The sequence below is a fragment of the Schistocerca serialis genome, chromosome 4 (genome assembly GCF_023864345.2).
Source record: "Schistocerca serialis cubense isolate TAMUIC-IGC-003099 chromosome 4, iqSchSeri2.2, whole genome shotgun sequence".
In the NCBI taxonomy this organism is placed as follows: Eukaryota; Metazoa; Arthropoda; class Insecta; order Orthoptera; family Acrididae; genus Schistocerca; species Schistocerca serialis.
Window position 1 is genome coordinate 717,689,273 of NC_064641.1, and position 24,647 is coordinate 717,713,919.

Here is a 24,647-nt window from a genome sequence, read left to right on the forward strand (position 1 = left end):
CTATTACGGATTTATGGACAGCCCTGCAGAGTTCATGGTGTCAATTCCCTCCAGCACTACTTCAGTCATTAGTCGAGTCCATGCCACGTCGTATTGCGGCACTTCTGCGTGCTCGCAGGTGTACCAGTTTCTTTGAATCTTCAGTGTAATTTTAATGGCTAAGTTAAAACTGAAACTGATTTTTTATCTTCATTCATTCAATTAGAAGACGTACCCTTTTTAAATCGGATGAATCTTTTTGAAATGTGCTGCACATTGCAGCAAGGCACGAAGACGCACACTTTCTGCGTTCAACTGAACGCAGCAGCAAATCCGTTTCAGCGTATTCTGTTCGATGACAGTTTGCAAGTCTAGACATGTCTCATTATGCACACATGCATATTCTTTGCACAGTTTGTCGCTTAGCTATCGCTCCATCACGGAACGTTTTAGACACTCCTAGCTAGTCACTTCCAGAGATCAGACAGACCCCGCAGCGTGCTGCACCTGTCTCGGTGGTCAGCCCTCAACTGCGGTCCAGCTGGAGTGTCCCTTAGAGCTGGACACTGCCTCGTACCCGCAAGGTCCACGCCGTACCCTCCCTAATCCGCTAATAAAAGAGCGTCGTTATTGTCGGTGCGCTATAAAGCGGCGCGACCGCGGCAGGGAGCACTTAGTTAACTGAATTGTCTTCTCCTTGCCGGCCGGCTGCTGCGCCCTGCCGGCCATTCCGCTAATGCGACCGCGCTCTCCGGTCCCGCAGCGCCGTCGTCTTCATTAACGGGCCCGCTACTTTGTCAGATTAGCCGACGACCGCCGCCCGCACGCGAGAGAGGAGGCTTTCTAAAGCCACCGTACACTCCATCCAGCCCGCACTCGCTCACCCCTGTTCCACCCTCTTAGAGAGAGCGTGTGTCCTGTGACGGCGAGGTTTAGTCCTCATTCTGAAGAATGCAGCTGGTTAAAAGACTGATTACGCCGTACGTCGGACCCACCTTACTTCAGCGTCTAAGTAACGTCTTTCAAAATAACCTCTGCTTCTTCCCACGCCAACTTTAAGTAGCCTGACGTCGTAGCGTCTGCTAAATATTCTACGCATAGACAAAACGACATAAATTCCTATATAAAAGAGTGATGTGCAACCATCAGAAGTTGCAAGATAACTAAAATTGTTCTGCATATTGTACCGCATCATTAAAAAGAAGTACACAACCGGCCATTAAAATTGATACACCAAGAAGAAATGCAGATGATAAACGGGTGTTCATTGGACAAATATAATATACTAGAACTGACATGTGATTACATTTTCACGCAATTTGGGTGCATAGATCCATAGTTCATCAAGAGTAGCCACTGGCGTATTAAGACGAGCCAGTTGCTCGGCCACCATTGACCAGACGTTTGCAATTGGTGATAGATCTGGAGAATGTGCTGGCTAAGTCAGCAGTCGAACATTTTCTGTATCCAGAAAGGCACGTACAAGACCTGCAACATGCGGTCGTGCATTATCCTGCTGAAATGTAGGGTTTCGCAGGGATCGAATGAAGGGTAGAGCCACGGGTCGTAACACATCTGAAATGTAACGTCCATAGTTCAAAGTGCCGTCAATGCGAACAAGAGGTGACCGATGGGTGTAACCAATAGCACCCCATACCATCACGCCGGGTGATACGCCAGTATGGCGATGACGAATTAACGCTTCCAATGTGCGTTCACCGCGATGTCAACAAACACGGATGCGACCATCGTGATGCTGTAAACAGATCCTGGATTCATCCGAAAAAATGACGTTTTGCCATTCGTGCACCCAGGTTCGTCGTTGAGTACACCTCCACAGGCGCTCCTGTCTGTGATGCAGCGTCAAGGGTAACCGCAGCCATGGCCTCCGAGCTGACAGTCCATGCTGCTGCAAACGTCGTCGAACTGTTCGTGCAGATAGTTGTTGTCTTGCAAACGTCCCCATCTGTTGACTTAGGGATCGAGACGTGGCCGCACGATCCGTTACAGCCATGCGGATAAGATGCCTGTCATCTCGACTTCTAGTGTACGAGGCCGTTGGGATCCAGCACGGTGTTCCGTATTACCCTTCTGAACCCACCGATTCCATATTTTGCTATCAGTCGTTGGATCTCGACCAACGCGAGCAGCAATGTCGCGATACGATAAACCGCAATCGCGATAGGCTACAATCCGACCTTTATCAAAGTCGGAAACGTGATGGTACGCATTTCTCCTCCTTACACGACGCATCATACAACTTTTCACCAGGCAACGCCGGTCAGCTGCTGTTTGTGTATGAGAAATCGGTTGGAAAGTTTCCTCATGTCAGCACGTTGTATGTGTCGCCACCGGCGCCAGCCTTGTGTTAATGCTCTGAAAAGCTAATCATTTGCATATCACAGCATCTTCTTCCAGTCGGTTAGAATTCGCGGCTGTAGCACGTCATTTTCGTTGTGTAGCAAATTTAAAGGCCAGTAGTGTACTTTAAAATACATACTGAGGTGATCAAAGTCATGGGATAGCTCCTAATATCTTGTTCGACCTCCTTTTTCCCGCCGCAGTGTAACAACTCGAAGTGTCATGCACTCAACAAGTCGTTGGAAGTCCCCTGCAGAAACACTGATGCTGCCGTTATAGCCGTCCGTAACTGCCGGTGCAGGAATTTTTGCACGAACTGACCTCTCGAATGTGTTCCATAAATGTTCGATGGCATTCATCTCGAGCGATCATGGTTACCAATTCATTTGCACGAATTGTCCACAATGTTCTCCAAACCAATTTCGAACGATTGTGGCATGGTGACATGGCTCATTGTTATCCATAAAAATTCCATCGTCGTTTGGGAACGTAAAGCCCATGAATGGCTGCAAATGGTCTCCAGATAACATACCATAACGTACGCCCGGTTAGCCGAGCGGTCTAACGCACGGCTTTCCGGAGTGGGAAGGAGCGCCTGGTCCTCGGCATGAATCCGCCCGGCGGACTTGTGTCGAGATCCCGTGAGCCGGCCAGTCTGCGGATGGTTTTTAGGCAGTTTTCCATCTGCCTCGGCGAATACGGACTGGTTCCCCTTATTCCGCCTCAGCTTCACTATGTCGGCGATTGCTGCGTGAACAAGTTCTCCACGTACGCGTACACCACCATTACTCTACCACGCAAACATAGGGATACACTCGTCTGGTGTGAGACGTTCCCGGGGGTGTCCATCGGGGGCCGAATCGCATAATAACCCTGGGTTCGGTGTGGGGCGGCGGAGGGGTGCAGTGGACTGCGGTAGTCGTCGTGGGGTTGTGGACCACTGCGGCTCTGGCGGAGACGGAGGCTCTCCGTCGTTTCTAGCTCCCCGGTTAACATACAATACAACATAACATAAAAATTTACAATCAATGACTGGTTCAGTTTGACAAGAGGAACCTGCCCATACCATGTGAACACAGCAACACAGTTATGCAGGCACCACCAGCTTGCACAGTGCCTTGTTGACAACTTGAGTCCATGCCTTCATGGGATCTGCACCAGACTCGAGCGCTACTACCAGCTGTTACCACATAAAATCGGCACTCGTCTGACTAGGTCACAGCTTTCTACTCGTCTAGGGTCCAACCAGTATGGTCACGAGCCCAGGAGATGCACTGCAGGCCATATTGTACTGTTGGCAAAGGCAGTTGAGTCGGTCGTCCGCTGCCATAGCCCGTTAACGCCAAATTTCGCTGCACTGCCTTAACAGCTACGTTCGTCGTACGTCCCACATTGATTTCCTCGAGTATTTCACCTAGTGCTCTTTGTCTGTTAGTACCGACAACTCTACGCAAATGCTGCTGCTCTCGGTGGTTAAATAAAGGCCGTCGGCCACCTCCTTGTCCGTGGTGAGAGGTAAACCGTGAAATTTGGTATTTTCAGAACACTCTTGGTACTGTGTAACTGGGAATATAGAATTCTCTAACGATTTCCGAAATGTGATGTCCCATGCGTCTAGCTCCAACTGCCATTCCGAGTTCAGAGTCTTTTAATTCCAGTCTTGCGGCCATAATGACGTCGGAAAGCTTTCCACATGAATCACCTGAGTACAAATGACAGCATTGTTGGCACTGGTGGCATTCTGGGGCATGAAGTAAGAGGTGTGTGACGAAAGTGACTGACAACATTGTTAGCGATCTCCCACCACAGTGTTGGTCTGCTTGTATTGACCGGAGTGTTCGTCGCTTGTAGATGCCCAGTCCGAGTTTCATCTCCGTACAGCCATCACGTGATTTTTGAAAGCGCCTTCAGTCAATTTGTGTTTTACGAAAATGGATCATCGGAATTTGGAATAACTTTTTGCATTCGAGTTTTATATTAAACTTGAGGAGTCCACAAATGTGACCTTTGAAAAGTTGAAACGGGCCTATGGGGTACACTGTTTATCAAAATCACAAGTTTTTAGCCGGTACAAATCGCTTCTGGAAGGATGAGAACACGTTAAAGATGAACCTCTCTCAGGGAGACTTCCAACTTGATAAACAGACAAAAACGTCGAAACTGTGCGTGCTCTTGAGAGATCAGACCGGCGTTTAACAATAAGGATGATGGATGACCTTTTAACTTTAACAATTTCGCCGTACATCAAATGTTGACCGAAGTTTTGCACCTGTCAAACGTTTGTGACAAAATGGTGCCGAAATACCTCACAATTGAAGAGAAGGACAATCGAAGAACCGTGTACGTTGATCTTCTTGAGAGGACTGTCAAAAACTACTTGTGATCGCAAGTGATGAATCCGGAATTTTTTAATACGATCCTTAGCGCAGAAAAGTGAGGAACGGCATACTCAGGCATTTCATCGAGTGAAAGAAGCTCAAATGAGCAAATGATTGATCAAAACAAATCCAAAAAAATGGTTCAAATGGCTCTGAGCACTATGGGACTTAACATCTATGGTCATCAGTCCACTAGAACTTAGAACTACTTAAACCTAACTAACCTAAGGACATCACACAACACCCACTCATCACGAGGCGGAGAAAATCCCTGACCCCGCCGGGAATCCAACCCGGGAACCCGGGCGTGGGAAGCGAGAACGCTACCGCACGACCACGAGCTGCGGACAAAAAAATGGTTCAAATGGCTCTGAGCACTATGGGACGTAACATCCATGGTCATCAGTCCCCTAGAACTTAGAACTACTTAAACCTAACTAACCTAAGGACAGCACACAACACCCAGTCATCACGAGGCGGAGAAAATCCCTGACCCCGCCGGGAATCGAACCCGGGAACCCGGGCGTGGGAAGCGAGAACGCTACCGCACGACCACGAGCTGCAGACAAAACAAATCCATTTTGCTTCTTTGAGAGTATGGGTATTATAAATAAAGAATTTGTTTTCCCAGGACAAATTGTCAAGTCTTGTACAAAGATGTCCTTAAAAGGCTCAGGAAAGGGGTGAATCGAGTGAGGCCGGACATTGCAGACAAGTGGAAGCTGCATAATGACAATGCCCCATGTCACTCGACCATTTCCATCGCAGGTGTTTTGACCTCGAACGGCATTTCTGTTGTTCCACAGCCAGCCTCCTGTTCATCTCATATCAGACGTTTCTCTTTTCGCAAAATCGAAAAATATGTTAAAAGGTCGTCATTTTGGGACTCTTGAGAACATTCAAAAGAATGTAACTGATATTTTAAGGGACCTACCAGCTGAAGCCGTTCAGCGCTGCTACCATGACTGGGAACAGTCACTCCCCCTGTGCGTAACTGCCGAATGCAACTATTTTAAGGGGACAATATTGTTATTTGAAAGAAAAAGCTGTTGTATATAAAAAATCAGTCTGATTTCTTTTCTCACGCATCTCGTATACAGGAAATCAACTCACACGGACCCATATCTCTCAGCGACTAGCTGCCACCATTCAAGGCAGCGGTCCTCCTGTCTGAAGACGCTGGTGCACAGGGTGAGGACCATATGTGATGATGGCAACTTACTGACAGGGTTGGACCGCGTAAAAGAGATTTTTGCTTCCAACGGCTGACTAAATGAAGAAGGTGCTGGGCGCACATATGCGCAGAGGAAGGAGCAAAGAAGGAGAAAACGGTTAAAGAGAACAGAAGGTTGCGTTCCTGACGTAAGATGGTGCAGCTTCCCCAAGAACCTACCGACATCTGTCTAAAAAAGGTATCGAACCCACTGCAAAAGTAATGAATTATCTGGGCAGCATGGGAGATAACCTTGGGCATCGTACTCCTGGAGTCTAGCACATTGCGTGTGAATGTAGAAAATCTTTCACCGGACAAATTCCCTATGTTGCACCAAATAATACACAACGAAGGACCGTGTCAGTAAAATAAGTCTGCACTGGCAAAGGGTAAATTAACGGAAAAGCGTATATTCGATTTTGAAAAGACGACTGTCATCTGTTCAGCTCATGGTATCTCTGACAGCGTTATTAAGGAGGCAATCGAGATAGTACCGCCGACGAATCTCGTCAACCGAGGTAAGGGTTTCGCCCTTAACCCAGTTTAAGAACCAGCATTTCTAGCCATAAGCCGGGAGAGGCAGCAGTTCGTTTTGTGGTATCGATAGCTACGATACCACAACGTAGGTGCGCTCTCGTAGGTTGGCACTACGAGAGCGGACGAACAACGCCGACCACAGCGCCCTCTAGCCGACGCTGTGGAGAGATTCGGCTCATTTGATCAAGAGCAGACGACCTAGCAACTTAGCTTCTACTGGTAGGGGGCTAGCCATTATAGACTTTGCCTTTGTAACTTCTAGTAACTGTTAGCTTCGATACATGAACGGCTTCGCACCTACGTGCTCATCTGTACCAAACGTTAAGTAATGTGTTTGTATCTGTTTATACACCAGTAAAGGTGCTTTAACTTACCTTGCAGTACCGAAGTACTTCACCTTTTTCTGCTCCTACTCGCGTCCTTCACTCTCGGCCTATTTTGCAGAAGCAGTTCACAGGAGCAGATCCATGTGCCGCCTATCCAGGCGGGATACAAAACGTTTGGCGTGTAGAAGCGGCGTACAATCGACGGGAGATGCCACAAGCAGCGGAAACAATCGGCAGGGCTGCTGCTAAAATGTAGTGCAGCAGCCATTGCGAGATTTTAATGCCCGCCGCCGATATTTACATAAGGAAGCGGATTTTGACATACTGGTAATCTTCAAAAGAAAAAAGCTCTACATTCTAAGAGGAAACGCCCTAAATTAGACCAAACAAATGTCTGAGGACAAAGATACCATGGAACCCGAAAGTCAAATATTTGCGATTAACTGTGGATAGACAGCTCTTACTTCATAACCACGTACAAGACCTCTAGCACAAGGCTTCAGGGACGGCAAAACAACTGAGCTTCTTTCCAGGGTTAAAGGACGATTATACCGTGCTACTCCCCAATCAAAAATGGTAGCACCTCTTGGGATCTGGCCAGAGACACGTAAAGAAGAAACATGGAAGCCGTACAGAACAAGTGTCTCCGCTGGCTCCTGAGAGAATCCAGATACACTAGAATAATAGGTTTATATACAGAAACCAACGTAGAAACTATAGAGCTGATATTTAGAAGAAAACCATCACAATAGACAAAAGATTATATCAACTTAGAAACTCAATCAAACATGAATGAGATTTTCACTCTGCAACGGTGTGTGCGCTGATACGAAACTTCCTGGCAGATTAAAACTGTGTGCCGGACCGAGACTCAAACTCGGGACCTTTGCCTTTCGCGGGAAAGTGCTCTACCAACTGAGCTACCCGAGCACGACTCACGCCCCGTCCTCACAGCTTTACTTCTGCCAGCGAAAGGCAAAGGTCCCGAGTTCGAGTCTCGGTCCTGCACACAGTTTTAATCTGCCAGGAAGTTTCAATCAAACATTTTCACGACGTCGGAGCGATCGACTTTGGCAAAGATACAAAATATCATGCTGCTGGTATAACAACATGACTTACTACAAATGCAGAAAATATACACGATTCAATAAGCAACGACTTGCGGACTCCGTGGCCTCCAAAGCCCACCTTAAGAAACTAATAAAAGAGCATTAAATCACTTACCGTGCCACCTAGGAAGTATAGCACACGGAAGTGATGCGACTTCCAACAACGGGAACAAAAATATGAAAAAAAGCACGAGTATTTCGCTACAAAGTGGAAGGGTAGAGTACCTTTGCGGAACATGGCGCTCACGCTGCGATCTTATACGGCGAGAAAGCCGTGAAGATCTCATCCACATTTGATTTCCTTCCCTCGTCTTTGCCCGAATTGGAGCTTTCGCTGCATATCTGACAATTGCAGTCGACGGCACGTTCCTTCTTTCCGGGGACTGGTATCTAACAATAAATATCGAGACCTTTTGTCTCTTTATATGCACTACATCGCGTTTGTTAACCTTGAGGTTCTCATGATAGTTTCTGCAAAAAGCGTTTGTCATCTATAGCTCTGGCTTAATTTCATAGCAAATTTCTAATGATACCAAATGCTAGTGGAGCCTCCATGAATAGCTTCAGGCTAGTAACGACATACATTGTGTAACAGTAATTATTCTGACTCCTTCCAAGAAATATGAGCTTCACTCCTTTGATTTCTAGCACAGTTCCTCCATTAAAAATGATGATGCTCCAATTCGGGAAAGGATGGGAAACGAAACTGGCTGTCCTCTTCCAAGAGAAACATCTTTATATCCGCCTTAAGCGATTCCATTGAAAACACAAACAAATATAGGTGTCCGGAATGACATACGAGTTAAGTGTTCTACAGTACTCCAACTCGCTCAGTATTGCCGGAGGTAGAGCTCGCGGTGCGCTGTAGAAGGTCGCCAGCGTACCTATTGGACCACACAGAGGAAAGTGACAGTTTGTTTTCCATTAATACATTTCGTTCTCTACTCCTAAAAGCAAAACGGGTTGTCCCCAGTACTGATTCGTTGTAAATCAAGGTCTTTTCAAACAAACACTGGGCGAGATGGTACTGGGAAAAATCTGGAATTTTGTGGTAAGATCTTATGAGACCAAACTGCTGAGGTCATCAGTTCCTAAGCTTACACACTATTCAGTCTAACTTAAACTAACTTACGCTAAGGCCAACACATACATGCCCGAAGGAGGACTCGAACCTCCTACGGAGGGAGCCGCGCGGACCGTGACAAGGCGCCCCAGACCGCGCGGCTACCCCGCGCGGCACCAGGTACTGGGGCATATGGGCGTCGCAGATGAGAGAATATTTTGTGAGAGGAAATCCATTTCTGGTATTTGCCTTACAACCAAGGAATACCTCTCGAAAACAACGGTAAGAACCGGCCTATGGGACCTAACTTGTATTAATTCTCGGGCAATTTGGCCAAGACACGAACGTGCACACAAAGAAATTAGATGCTTATGTACGTGTAAGTGTATTTGTTTCTATATACAAAGAAGATGACGTGCTCGGCATGTGCAGTGTACGTGAGTGGCACCTGATCACAGGCGATGCGATCAGCGCCGCTGTCCGAAGGAACAGTTCATTTAGGATGGGCAGGATAGGTTATGGGTGGAAGCAGGAGAAGATTTCTGGGATGAGTTCACGGTTAGGGAGGGGAAGGTGATGAAAATTACACTCTGAAAGGACAGTGAATGTTCGCAGGTGAGGGAAAATGGGACGTATTGATAGAGGAGTGGCAATAGGTCGGGCTCTCAAGGGTGAAGGAGATCACAGGCTGTTCTGACTCAAGTTTATGAGATTTATAGGTAAACTGAAGATGTTCTAGGTATTTGAGGAGGTATGGCAGCATTAGGACCTGGTTTAGAACACAAGTTCAAATGGTTCAAATGGCTCTGAGCACTGTGGGACTTAACTACTGTGGTTATCAGACCCCTAGAACTTAGAACTACTTAAAACTAACTCACCTAAGGGCATCACACACATTCATGCCCTAGGCAGGATTCGAACCTGCGACCGTAGCAGTCGCGCGGTTCCGGACTGCGCGCCTAGAACCGCTAGACCACCGCGGCCGGCTAGAACACAAGTGGGTGGAGGTAGTTGGATACTGAAAAAGAGGAGTATTGCATGCTGTTGTTAGAGAGCGATGAAACTTGGGAGGAGGGGGTGTCCATGCTAAATTGGCATAGGTGAGCTTAAGACAAATGAGGGTTTTATACAGCGTGATCCAGCTGCTCCAACCTATGGGTTTTATGCAACCCACAACACCTTCAAAAACTACGTGCGAGATTTTTGTATTCTCTCGCTCGCTATGTGAAAATTATTAGACCTACAGAAAAAATGAACAGGATCTTTTTGTAGGAAATGCAATGCTGTTAAATATTGTAGTGAGATACGTTTTCGATGGAGGTCACAGTTTTCGAGTTATTGAGGAAAAACGCGTTTCAAGGTCACTATTTTGCGTTTTTTTAATAATTTGAAAACTGCAGTCTCTAGAGAAAATATATCTCATTGTAGAATTTAACAACACTAAATTTCCTATGAAAAAGTCCTTTTCATTTTCTCTGTAGGGCTAATAGTTTGCACTTATTGAGGGACAGAATATAAGAATCTTGCCCGTGGTATTTGGAGGCATTGCAGGCTGCGTAAAACCCATAGGTTGGGCCACATGAATCACCCTGTATGTATGGATAATGGCCGTGGAATGTTATCGCCATCTTAGGCCAGTCAATAGTTCTAATGTTTTAGTTTATTGTAGGCTTTCTTATGAATGGTTATTAGGTGAGTGTTTCAGCCTAGGTTTTGATCGAGTGTTAATAGAAAATGATGTGGTTTTGTAGACAGGTGGATTAGACGATTGTGGATTGTCAGGTACAGGTCTCTGGGAGGGAATGTGTGGCTTTTCCTATCATTGTTGCCTGGGCTTTTCCAGGATTGAAGAAAATTGTCGAGAACTGGTCGGAGGCATAGCTGAGTCCCACGACTTTGATCGCTCAGCGAATAGCGGGCTGCGTCTATAACAGCCAGTGTGGGATAGTTTCCTGCCGGAGAGCGGTATTTACGCCGGTGTTTCGCCGCAGCAGCCGCGTGACACGCGTCAGCGCCTGGAGACAGACGCCTGGACTCCAGGAGGCAGCGTTCTGCCGGAGGCGAGCGGCGCCGCATTCCAGGCCCCGCGCCCACCCGCCGACACGGAACCGCCATCTCGCCGGCGCTAATTAAAAGACAAGGCGCGCCGCTCTGTTCTGCCCTGTTCCCACCACGCCTTCCCAGGCGCCGAGCGAGCTTTGACTTCTGGCCATCGTTACAGTCTTTCGTGGCAGCGTACTAAGGTCTCTCCCTCAGTTCAAAAACATAACGGATGCTGTTTAGGAGTCTTCGTGTATCCGTGACTCGGATAACAGCACTGTCAACCGCTTACCAACCGAGAGGTGGCAAGGGGCAACAGGGGACGGGGCGGGTAGGGGTAGGGGGGGGGGGGTCTTAGGGCGTGGACCAAGTAGGAGGAGGTGGTAATAATGTGGATCATGACCACTCCCTCCAAAGAACATTTCACTAAAACGGTTTATACACTGAAGTGCCGTCCGCCCCTGGTAGCTGAGCGAACGCCAGCACTGTAGCTCAGCGTGTTCGGTCAGGGAGCTGGTTGGCCTTTGCAATAAAAAAAACTGAGTGGAAGTACCAATAAATGAACTTGAACGGATGTAATGTGACGTCCGCAAACACAACTATCAACAACGAGGGAAAAAAAAGTGGTGAGCGGGACAGAATGTCAATCCTAAGGGCCCGGGTTCGATTCCCGGCTTTGTCGGAGATTTTCTCCGCTCAGGGACTGGGTGTTGTGTTGTCCCAATCATCATGTCATCCCCATCGACGCGCAAGTCGCCGAAGTGGTAGTGGCGTTATATCGAAAGACTAGCACACGACATTTACATTTACTTTACTGTGAAGTGCCAAAGAAACTGGTATAGGCATGCGCGTTCAAATACAGGGATATTTAAACAGGCAGAATACGGCGCTGCTGCCGTCAATACCTATATAAGACAAGTGTCTGGCGCAGTTGTTAGGTCAGTTATTACTGCTACAATGGCAGGTTATCGAGATTTAAGTGAGTTTGAACGTGGTGTTATAGTCCGCGCACGAGCGATGGGACACAGCATCTCCGACGTAGCGATGAAGTTTAGATTTTCCCGTACGATCGTTTCACGAGTGTACTTTGAATATCAGGCATCCGGTAAGACATCAAATCTCCGACGTCACTGCAACGGGAAAAATATCCTGCAAGGACAGGACCAACGATGACTGAAGACAATCGTTCAGCATGACAGAAGCTCAACCCTTCTGCAAATTGTTGCAGATTTCAATGCTAGATCATCAAGAAGTGTCAGCGTGTGAACCATTTAATGTAACATAAGCGGTATGGGCTTTCGGAGCCAAAGGCCCACTCGTGTATGCTTGATGACTGCACGACACATGGTTTTCCGCCTTGCCTGGGCCTGTGGACACTGACTCTGGGCTGTTGATGACTGGAAACATGTTACCTTGTCGGACGAGTCTCGTTCAAATTGTGTCGAGCTTATAGACGTGTACGGGTATGGAGACAAACTCATGAATCCATGGACCCTGCATGTCAACAGGGGACTGTTCGAGCTGGCGGAGGCTCTGTAACGATGTGGGGCGCCTGCAATTTGAGTGATATGGGGCGTATGATACGTCAAAATACGACTCTGACAGGTGCCACGTACTTAAGAATCCTGTCTGATCACCTGCATCCATTCTTGTGCATAGCGACGGACTTGGGAAATTCCAGCAGGACAATGCGATACCCCACACGTCCAGAATTGCTACAGAGTGGCTTCAGGAACACTCTTCTGAGCTTACACACTGGCCATCAAACTCTCCAGACATGAACATTATTGAGCATATCTGGGATGCCTGGCAGCGTGCTGTTCAGAAGAGATCTCCAACCCCTCGTACTCCTACGGTTATATGGACAGCTCTGCAGGATTCACGGTGTCACTTCCCTACAGCACTACTTCAGACATTAGTCGAGTCCATGCCACGTCGTGTTGCGGCATTATGTGTGCTCGCAGGGGTCCTACACGATATTTGGCAGTTGTACCAGTTTCTTTGGTTATTTAGTGTATTTTTACGTGCATCACTTTCAGATTTTTCAGCTAACTTTCGGAGAAGATGGTAACATGAAAACAGATCTCGAAAATGGCAGGGAGTTATAGAAAATTACAAGCGGTATTTAACCCAGCATAATTTACAGTGCTTGACTGAAAGACAGCCTACATGGTTGGGCCTCCCGCCTAACAGCCTGCAGGTAACACACCTCTCAGATAAAATAACCATCAACAGTTTGACCTTACATGCTACTAAAACCATATCTGACGTGGTTCATGAACTCGCAGGTGGGACCACCACATCACAGGAAGTTCTGTGAGGCTAGACAGAAACAGAAATACCCACCACACAATGGCACGAAAATATACTATAGAGTATTCGCATGCAAAACTATCCGTGTAACCACTCGAGACATTTTAATGATCATTTTTCAAGATCTAAGAGAGGAGCTTTTGTAACGCGAAGAAATAAAATATCGCTGTAATAGGACTGAAAAGACATATAAAGGTAAGAGGGTTCCCATGACGTTAAGGGGCGTGGAATCGTGGTGCCAGATATGCTTTGCCTCAGTCCCTGGAGTTCCTATAAGAAACTCACCAAATTCTTGAGGCGAGAGCAGTTACAAAGTCTGCTGAATATATGAATTTTCGGAATGAATTTCCACTCAGCAGCGTAGTGTGCTCAGGCCTTAAACTTCCGCACATTCCATTGGCCGTTAAGGTGCAAATAATAGCGGCAAACACTTCCACCAAGTGGTAGTTCCGGATGGAGACGACAGATGGAACTTCCTGGCAGATTACAATAGTGTGCCGAACCGGTACTCGAACACGCAGTCTTTGCCTTTTGCTGACAAATGCTCTACAGATTGAGGAATACACGCATTACTCACGACCCGCGCTCACAACCTTACTTCCGCCACTACCTGTCTCCTACTTGCCAAAACTTCACAGAAGTTCTGCTGCGTACCCTGCTGGACTAACACTTCTGAAAGAAAAGGTGTTGCGCATAAATGGCTTTGTCGCAGCCTAGGGATTGTTTCCACACTGAACATTCACTCTGCAGTGGAGTGTGCGTAAGTTTAAAACCTGGTGCATACTCCGCTGCAGAGTGAAAATTCATTCTGAAAGGTCATACGTTCAGTAGCCTTTCGAAGCTGTTCTCGACTCGAGAACTGACTGAGCTTTGTGTGAGAATTCCAGGGACTGAGGAAAAGTTAACAACTGGCTGGAGGAGGATTTGGTTGAAAAACGAACTATCCGAGATTGATGAAAATGGCAATGAACTGCGTGGTTCCCGTTGATACTAACGAGTTTACATGCGAGTTACAGTGAATTCTCTTGTTTTCAATTATTTTCTACCGTTTTTCTTCACAGAGATCACGGATCTTGACCGAAACCAGTCGCTGGTTAAGTGGAAACGGCAAGTGGTGTCTGACCGCCAGGCTTTTGTTGTTTTCTGAATGCAGTCGGACAGTAAAAGAGCTTATGCAAATAATAGGTGCGAAGAGACTCCTTAACCTTGTGCAGGGGGTCAAAGTGAGTATAATAATACTTACTTAAAGAATTAAATGCAAATATCAGAAGAAAGGGTGGATGCGGATAAATGTGTTCTTTGCCATACATGCGTAAGCCGTTTTGTACGTCAGCCTGTTACTGTGGATGATAAACAGGTCCACCACTTCATACCGGTGAAGAAGCACTAGTCAGGACAGTGAGTGAAAGCTTGTAGCTGTACACAAAACATCGAGAAGTGGATTTCCGTATCTGGATACGTTAGGTCTAGTGTTCTCTAGGACTGGGATGCAAAAGAAATGTTTCATGAGAGCAAGGCATTTTTCACACAAAAGTCCTTTAGGAATGGCAAAACGGAGGAACCTTGAATACTAATTATTAGCCCATTCCCATATATAACTGCAACTGTCGCTAAAAAACATTTCTTGCGAAATGAAGTATGGCAGTTGTAGACTAGTCTTTCACTACCACGCTCTGAACGGCCCTCCTAAGCACGACATGTTATTCATATAGTTATGGAACTAGATTAATATTTAGTCCTTTATTAAAAGAGTTTATCAAAAGTATTCAAGATACGGGCATCTGGAGGCACATGCTAGAAGAGGAAGTCTCAAAAAATTGTTGAAGCTGTGCGCGAAGCCGAACACTAGTCAAACACACAAGCTGTAGTTTACGCACTTCGAGCACTTCGTAAAATCCAATACGTACAGAAGCTGAAATCATTAGATGTAGAGAGAAATCGAGTACGTGATAATTTGATTTTTCCTTTACGACTAAATGGTAAACGTTCTATGTATCAAAAAATAGCACATTTCATTTGATAGAAGCATCAATGGCCACATATGCATCACATATGCATCTCTCTACTTTTTTACCAGTCTTCTAAGCGCCAAATTGCCACTGTTTAGTCGTATCATAATAAAATTTTACAATTTTCGTGAAAACGATTTAGAAAGTAATATTCTCTATATTGTGAGGGTGATATGATGTGGTCTCCTGTTAACTGTTTGTAGAGCCTAAACAACATGTTGGCCAACAAAGAGCTCACGTTCTATTTTGAAGATAGAGTACTTATACGCAACAGAAAATCGAAATATCTAGGGAAAGCGCTTGACAGAAAGCCCAGTTACAACAACATCAGTTAAGAAAAGCTGTCAAAATCAGATCCCGATATAACATTGTCCAGAAACTCTGGCACATCATGAGGATCCTCTGCATCGACTCTCCGTACTTCAGATCTGGGATTGGTCTACCCTGTTACGGAACATTGATGCCCAGATTGAGTGAATAAATCTCACACAAGATGTGTGACACACAGCTCAGCCGTAGCATGCGTCTTATAACTCATACAATCATACCTAACCCAAGTTGTGACTGTCCATTTTCAGTTACATACCACCTCCAAGTCTATGGCCGGAATATACACTTATACGGGAGAACAAAAAACTACAGAAAAATCCTTACCTCACTGTTCACGCAGACATTCCAACCATCAGTAAACGAAGACCTTGCTCTCGTCACCCACCCTTGGAAACTGCAAAGATGTTAGTTGCCAACGGCTTTAATACTACTGACTGCTGGAGAAATATATGGTAAATTAATGCTGCGACAGAACAGCTTAAGATGCTGTGTATATCGACCAAGCTACCTGCATCAAATTGCCACGCAAGATCTCGTCGGGTTTTAACTTAATAACAACCAACACCGGCAGGTCTGCCGATTGTCTAGCCAAGTGCAAGAAAATAACTTCTCCAAGTTGTGACTGCAGCGCTGAAAAGCAGACAGTTTACCATCTGGTTCAAAAATGTCCTCTGAGGGCTTCCCCTGGTGATAATGACGCAGAGATCAATAGACTACATGAGGGGCGTGGATATTAGTTCGTAATTTGAGATAATAGTGAATACTAATTTTTAGTGATGTAGTCACACAGTAAAGAAATGGGGAAGATATTATGTGGAATTTCTATGTGGGAAGGAACGAGGTGCTAGAGATGACTGGGATACCAGCTGGAGAAGGAAAGAGTGGATTTGAGCTGTCATTTATGGTGGACTGGAATAGGTAGGGGAGGTTATATTTGGAATAGAGGGTAGGTCTCAGGGATGAATTCATGGTCTGGTAGGGAAGGTGACTGAATTTACGACAAGGAAGGACATGGAGTGTTCGGAGATGGAGGGAAGGTGGAATGTGTTGACAGACTAGGACAGCCTACAGAGTTTTCGGAGTTGGGATTAATTTTATGGGAGGTGTGTGGGTGAAGATAGTCAGATACGGGAAATGAGTTGAGGTGCACGACGTTCCTGGATTGGGAGGGACCCGTTAAACGTTGGCTGCGTGGGGAGCCTTCTCACCCGATATAAGTGGGCACCTCATGAAACTCTGGAGTTACATTGGGATGTAGAACTATCCCGAGTGTTGTAGGGTGCTGACCGAGCCAGACTTGAGACTCACCTCCACTTGGTCCTGCGGTTCTGGAACCAGGTCTTGACCTGCGCGTCCGTCATCTTGAGCGTCTTGGCGAGCGCGGCGCGCTCGGCGGACGCCAGGTACTTCTGCTTGTGGAAGCGCTTCTCCAGCTCGGCGATTTGCAGCCGCGTGAACGAAGTGCGCGGCTTCTTGCGCTTGGGCGGCGTCCGGTTCTGGTACGGGTGGCCGATCCGCCTCGTGATCGGGAACGTCGCTGCAACACACACGGGTGCGAGCTATCAGCGTTTGTTTCCTACTCTACTGCGGCTTGCATCACACATGTACGGAGGGGTATCAACACGTTTCGAGACTAGCTCAGTAAAACGCGAAGGGGGATGCTGCAGTGAGTCCTGCGAGGTGTTCTGAATGGCACGCGTGCTTCGAGAAGGGACGATCATCATTGGATGGCAACGAGAGATCAGGACGACCTTCCACGAGCAAAATACCCGGGAACGTCGAAACATTGTGCAGGAGGATCGTAGGACAACAGTCAACAACAATGCTGCCATTGTCCGTTTATCGTACGGAACAGTGCAGTCAACACTCACGCGTGATTCCAACACGCGGCGTGTTCGTACCTAGGCTGCTGACCGAGAAGCAGAAGGAGCACAGCGTCGATGTCTACCAAGAACACGGTTCAGCGTGCCGTGGATGTCCCGTCCTTCATGTCATGTCGAAAAGAAGCCTCCAGAAACAAAGTTCCAAACAACAGCACTTAGTCCAAGGACACTACGCGATAAAACCATTACTGATGTTACATGCAAAGGTGATAGAACTGTGTAGAAAGGTGTTACTATGAAGCTGCTTACTGCACTTAAACATAAGCTTTACATAAGACGATAATTGCTACATAATACAAGACATACGTTTCTGTTGACGTCAGTCATCTCCACGACCGCAAAAGGCTAAGCAGGTCTGCAGCGAGGCCAAGTGCATGTTCATCGTCTTGTTCGACATTCGTGGCACAATGCATCACGAATTCGTCCACAGGGATGTGACTGTCAACAGCAGCCACTACTGCCAAGTTTTAAAGTGTCTGAGTGAGGACATTCGGCGAAAGCGACCGGAACTACGATGCGCGAATAGTCCCGAAATGTTTTGATATCCCCTCGCATACGTTTATCCTACTTTGCCAACAGTGAATTTTTTTCTTTGTTTCAATAGGAGAGTCGTAATTTCCGAAGTTCAAACCTCAAATAGAATAGATTAAAAAGTAAACTCGTACAGTGGCATTTGCTGTGACACCTAGAAAGATAACTCACTTCACTGTCAGCCCTTAAGAGAGCGCGCTTGACATTCTGGAGTGCTGAAGATGATGCAGAAGTTAGGGGCTGACGTAAGTCATTGCACTGAAGTGGTGGTGTGTGCACCATTCGTTTATACAACTATGTAATCAGCGTTGTAAAATAGGTCGACGTCGAGACGCGACAGAAAGAAGCTATCATGTTTCGACATCTCCATTACCATACCGTACATGAAGTTGCCGATTTGTTGGTGTACCAAAGTCGAACATATATATAAAGAACGGTGTAACACTTGGAGCAATATAAGACAGCGTAAGAACAGTGATGGTGAAAGGATGTTAACCGACAGGGACCTAAGATGTGTATCACGTCTTGTCGAGGACAGTCGGTTTAAAATCCCACAGGTATTGCTGCTGTCACTGAAAGCAACTCCATCTCAACCAGTTTCATAAATGTTCCTCGTATATCTCTGGCAGAAAGTTCTTGCAAACAAGTTACAGACTATTATATTCGGAATTCTGCTTATGGTTTAGCTCACTGGTTCTAGGGCCCTTAGAAGGTTAAGCTAACCTTTCCAAGGAACTTGCAACACATAAATCATTTCGGATAACGACAGAAGAACGTGACATGATCATATTGCGCTAGCTTAACTGGAAACTAAGTTATGCTAACACATTTGAAATTGCATTAAAATATTATTCGCTGTATTCATTCTAACTTATGTGCTGCATTTGGTCTACATTTGTAGCCAGTAAACAAACTAAAAGAAGATAACACATAAATAAATTAATTAATTTCGAACTGCCCTAAAGAAATCAATACGCAATATAGCCGAACGTGTGAATTCGGCCTTCAGTCACAAGGACAGCTTCATTGTAAATTATGCACGATGACATTTCCTATTCTGTGGTTATATGCTCATGTGCTAAGATTTTTACAGTATTTACATTTGTTCTTTAAACTGCGGCGTATGTAGAACATGTGTAAAATGAAAATAAATAGTTGATTATTATTAACTGTCGACGGCATACTTTTCAGCCTGAAAAGAAGCCTCTAGAAACAAAGTTCCAAACAGCAGCACTTAGGTCCAAGGACACTACGCGATAAAACCATTACTGATGTTATATGCAAAGGTGATAGAACTGTGTAGAAAGGTGTTACTATGAAACTGCTTACTGCATTTAAACATAAGCTTTACATAAGAAATAATTGCTACATAATACAAGGCATACGTTTCTGTCGACGTCAGACATTATTTGTGCTGGTGTTCTTTCTTTTCTACAGCTCTCTCCGCCTCCGTCCATCGATTCTAAGACAAGGGCATATTAAGCATACTACTATTCTGGTGAGGCTATTGTCTTAGAATGTTCAGTTGTTTCATTTCCAGAACAATATTTTTAAAATTTTAAAAGTTCTACTTTCAATGGAATGCTAAATATATGTTTCGCGAAACTCCTCTGTTAGCTTATGTCCCCTCTACTAATTTGAATGTTTCGTAGTAACTTAATTTTTAATAGTCCACTGGCCTCGAGCCGATTTAACCCAGTCACATACCCCCTAAGGAAACAAATATAGACGTTCATGTACAGACAAACAAATGATTGCAGTTTCAGAAAATTGGATGATTTGAATTCAAGAGAAAGAACTTCACGAATTGAGCACATACGTAAGCAATTCTGTTATTCGGTTTGGCACTGATTGTTAGAGTGTTTAGAATGTCCCCCTGAGGAATAGCATGCCAAAATGTGTACAATTGGCGAATTAGATCGTCAAAATCCCGAGGTGATTGGAAGACCCTGCCCATAATGCTAAAAAACAGGCGACCTTGATGGCAGAGGTAGATTTTGGGATTTTGGGAAGTACCAAGACAAGCAGTAGAAACTTTCTCCGACTGAGGGCGTACATTATCTTTCCAAAGGGTCCTACTTGTCGGGCGATAGTCAGGTTGGCACCCCACCGCTGGCTGGGGCATCTCCAGACACATCTTCACTGGTCGTTGGGGCCCAGTTCGAAGCGGGACACGACTATGAAGACAGTTCTACTCCAGTCAACGAGATTCCAGGCTGAATGTGCCCGATACCACCGCAAATGGGTTTGTTGGTGTACAGAGGTCAATGGTAGTCGGCGCATAGGGCGCCGTGAGCTCGTGGTCACTGAAGCACCAGTTGTACGTCGGATCGATTATGATGATGATTCCGGCACTCTGAGTGCATCTCTGACAATTACTCGGTCCTCATGTTCTGATGTCTCACTAGGTCGACTGCTTCCATCAAGACGCTGTCTTCGGCACTGGCTCAGAAATTCCTGCCAACATCCTCGAACAGATTTTTTTTTAGTGTATATACGGTTTGTGTGATCAGGCTTGTGTCGTTGCGCGCATTTTGACAGTCGCCAAATGCATTAAACGATGACAATTTTTTCAAGTATAAGAAGATAGTTTCAGGCAGTTCGTTGCATATTTATTTATTTATTGCTGAAGTTTTACGATCTGTTACGCGCGTTGTAGAACAGATTGTAAATTTTACATGTAACATCTCGTAAGGCTCATATTGATTCGTTATTCGTTTAACAACCGTCAGGTGGCTTGCGGAGTATGGATGTAGATGTAGATGTAGATGTAGATGTATCTTAAAACTGTATTTTTATTTGTAGCATTTTATGAAAATTCTGAAACTATAGTAAATGAAATGTAAGACAGGTACTGAATTAACAACTGTTTGATTTTCAGAAAACAAAAGAAAGAAGACGGGTAAAGTAGAAGTTATAGAGAGTCCCGCTAGGAACACATTCTGGTACAGAGGCCTCGGAGGAACGGACGACCCCTTTTCCTGTTTCACTCGCGAATGGTCCGTGGCAAGAACGGTTTTTGGTAAGTCTCGAATCCAATTTTAACTTCGTTGTCTTTTCAAGAGATACACCTTGGAGGAAGCATCATATTCGTTGACTCTACCAGGAACGTACGCTCCCGGAATTTCAACCGTAAACTATCCCGTTATACATAACGCCTCTTGTGGCGTCTGCCACTGAAGCTGTATGAGCATCTCCATAACACTTTCGTGCTTACTGAATGAACCTGAGATGAAAGGTGATGCTCTTCTTTGGATCTGTTGTATTTCTATCAATCGTCTCTGGTACTGATCCCAGACTAACGAGTAATACTCAAGTATTGATCGAACGAGGGTTTTGTAAGCTACGTCCTTCGTGAGTAGACTACACTTCGAGAGGACAGATAAAATCACAGACACAATCCGCAAAAGACGTGTGCGATTCTGTTGTCATCTCCAATGACTGGAACTACTTGACAAAGAAGATCTTCCACTTTTATGATCCATACCCAAAACCACAACGCCATGCCAAAGAAGACCTCCACCTCCTCCAAATCAAACTCGAACACGTCTGTGACAAGGGTTTCTTCCACCACAATAACATAACTATGGACGGTATAGGAGTCTGCTAAAATAGAGGGGGGGGGGGGGGAGGAGAGAGGGCTACATCTCCCCCTCCTGGAACCTGGGTACAGGCTGTTATTCACCGCTGAAGTCTCTCGAATTTCTAACAATAACTGTCTGCGGCGCTATTAGCTGCAGATTAATATTACTTGGCACGACGGTAAATACAGTGACTTAATTTTTAGGTTTTTACGCCGTTCACTAGAAATTAAGGCAATTCCTCGTACGGCGGCGTTTTCGGCGCTATTCTGTAATCTAAATGGATACGAAGGTTTACAGGGCTGTGTTGAATTACTGTCACTGATCTTTTCCGTGTCTCTTCCGCGTAAAACTCTTCTTGAGCTGCAGAAAAGATCCGATCCAATACCCTGGAGCGTGGAGTCCAGAAAAAAAAACCACTGCAGCAGTATGCATGTCCGTCATCTGCCGCCAACTTCGTCAAAAACTCCCCAACCCCCTGTTGCACAATGAAAAAAACCACTGCAGCAGTATGCATGTCCGTCATCTGCCGCCAACGTCGTCAAAAACTCCCCAACCCCCTGTTGCACAATGGAATTTTAATAGCAGTTTATCGTTTATCTGGGAAAAAGAGGACCTTTCATGGCTTGCAAAAAAGGCATTCAGTTTTACATTGCAGAACTGTTGCAGTAGATTCTGAATGACACACAAGGCTTTGCGTAATCTGTGAGTCAGAACGCTTCAGTTGAAGCAGGAGATCCCATTTTGTCCTATAGAAGAGAATCAAAAAGTGTCAGTTTTGCAGTTCAAAACCTTCTCAACTCTATGAGGTGTAACAGAGCTCTAAATGTAGTCACAGAGCTACGAATTGTGCTGTCCAGTTGGCCTGACTGCATAGTAGTGTGACAACTTGGAGAGATGAGGATTGCCTTCGTTCAGTGTTAGGTTGTTAAAAGTCGATTTTACTGGCCAAACTAAGGGTGATTTTCGAAGATTTCTCTCGTTGATCCAGTCGGTTACAGGCCCTAATCTACACTTTACATCACCTAACCAAAAACTGTAGTTTTCAGAACAGAAATTGATCAATTTTTTGTGTGCCAATCAGAATAAAAAAGAAGCTTGAAAATGATAAAATGAAGCCATTAGCGGATTAGATGAGTTTTGTTAGAGAAGAAAGTATTGAAGATGACGTCAAAGCTAATGAGCTTTTTCTTTTTTTTCCAAAGGTTATAACTTGTTCCTCTGCTTTGTGGAGCATTAAGTTGGTTATTTTACAGACATTCAACAGAACTTTCTCAATCGTTTTGATTTTTTTCTATTTCAGATTTTAAGTTTTCATTTCATAACATATTATAAGGCTAGCAGTAATTTTTTTGTTAACAGTCTCAAGCTATATTTCATAACTCACTGAATGTGCTGGATTAAATCTATGAGGATGAAATTTTGTACCATTGAATCCTAAAGGTGGGATCCATATTCATATTAATAACATAAAAATGTAAAAAGTAACTTCCTGTGTCCAACAAACAGTTTTAATCTGCGACGAAGTTTAATATTAATGCACACTTCGCTGTAGAACGAAAAATTCGTTGATGGTAAAACATGCAGTTGACATATACAATTGAGTGTTCTTACCGCTAAGATATCAAAGTAATATTTCTTAAAAAAATTAGATAACTATCAGTCGTCACAGGTATAATAAGTATTGCAACTTTTTGCCACGGGGTACAACATGTTTCGTAAATCACCGAATGACCTACACGAGAATATGGTTACTTCAGAATTTTGCCCCCGCTTGGAAAAATTTCTGCAGAGCGCATGATGAATGGGCTACAACAGGACCAGCAGCCAAAAAGAAGACGCGGTACCCCTCGGAGTGATGAGCGTAGGTAGGCCACCCATAGAGAATGAAACAGATCTGGGCTACAAACAAATTAAAGTTCACTGCCGAATGTAATGAGACTTAATACGTGTTCTACATGGATCCAACGAAATAAAGAATGAGAGGTGTCGTGACCAGCCCCCCCCCCCCCTCCCCGTGATCCGCGAATGTTCACTTCGAGAGAAGTCCGAGCATCTACATCTACATAGATACTCCGCAAGCCACCGTACGGTGCGTGGCGGAGGGTGCCCTCTACCACTACTTGTCATTTCCTTTCCTGTTTCACTCGCAAGCAGAGCGAGAGATAAATGACTGTCCATACGCTTCCATACGAATGTTAATTTCTCGTATCTTATCTTCGTGGTCCTTACGCGCAAAGCATGTTGGAAGCAGTACAATCGGTCTGCAGTCAGCTTCAAATGCCGTTGGTCTAAATTTTCTCAACAGTGTTTCTCGAAAAGAGCGTCGTCTTCCCTCCAGGGATTCAGCATCTGCGGAAGACTTACGTATTGGCTCTGAGCACTATGGGACTTAAATTCTTTGGTCATCAGTCCCCTAGAACTTAGAACTATTTAAACCTAACTAACCTAAGGACACCACACACATCCATGCCCGAGGCAGGATTCGAACCTGCGACCGTAGCGGTCCCGCGGTTCCAGACTGTAGAGCCTAGAACCGTACGACCACCGCGGCCGGCAGACTTACGTATTGTTCGAACCTACCCGCCTATGAACTGCTGCGATGTCTTTCTTTAATCTGATCTGGTGCGGATAGCAAACAATCGAGTAGCACTTGCGTCCTGTATGCGGTCTCCTTTACATATGAAACACACTTTCCTAAAATTCTTCCAATAAACCGAGGTCGACCATTCGCTTTTCCTAGCAGAATCCTCGCATGGACATTCCATTTCATGTCGCTTTGTAACGCTTCTCCCAGATACTTAAACGACGAGACTGTGCCAGTCACGACACTACTAATGCTGTATCAGAACATTACGGGTTTGTTTTTCCTACACATCCGCATTAACTTACATTTTTCTACATTTAGAGCTAGCTGACATTCATCACACCAACTAGAAGTTTTGTCTAAGTCCCGGCGGAGATTCGAGTCCTCCCTCGGGCATGGGTGTGTTT

The 24,647-nt window shown here is 45.4% G+C and overlaps 1 protein-coding gene across 1 annotated transcript in view; it reads right to left on the reverse strand.

The window, feature by feature from the left end:
* Nucleotides 1-24,647, reverse strand: part of LOC126474724 (T-cell leukemia homeobox protein 3-like) — a 415,220-nt gene that overhangs the window by 92,451 nt on the left and 298,122 nt on the right. The window contains exon 3 of the mRNA XM_050102204.1: nucleotides 16,967-17,195. Coding sequence (XP_049958161.1) covers nucleotides 16,967-17,195 — 229 coding nt within the window. The remainder of the gene's footprint in view (nucleotides 1-16,966; nucleotides 17,196-24,647) is intronic.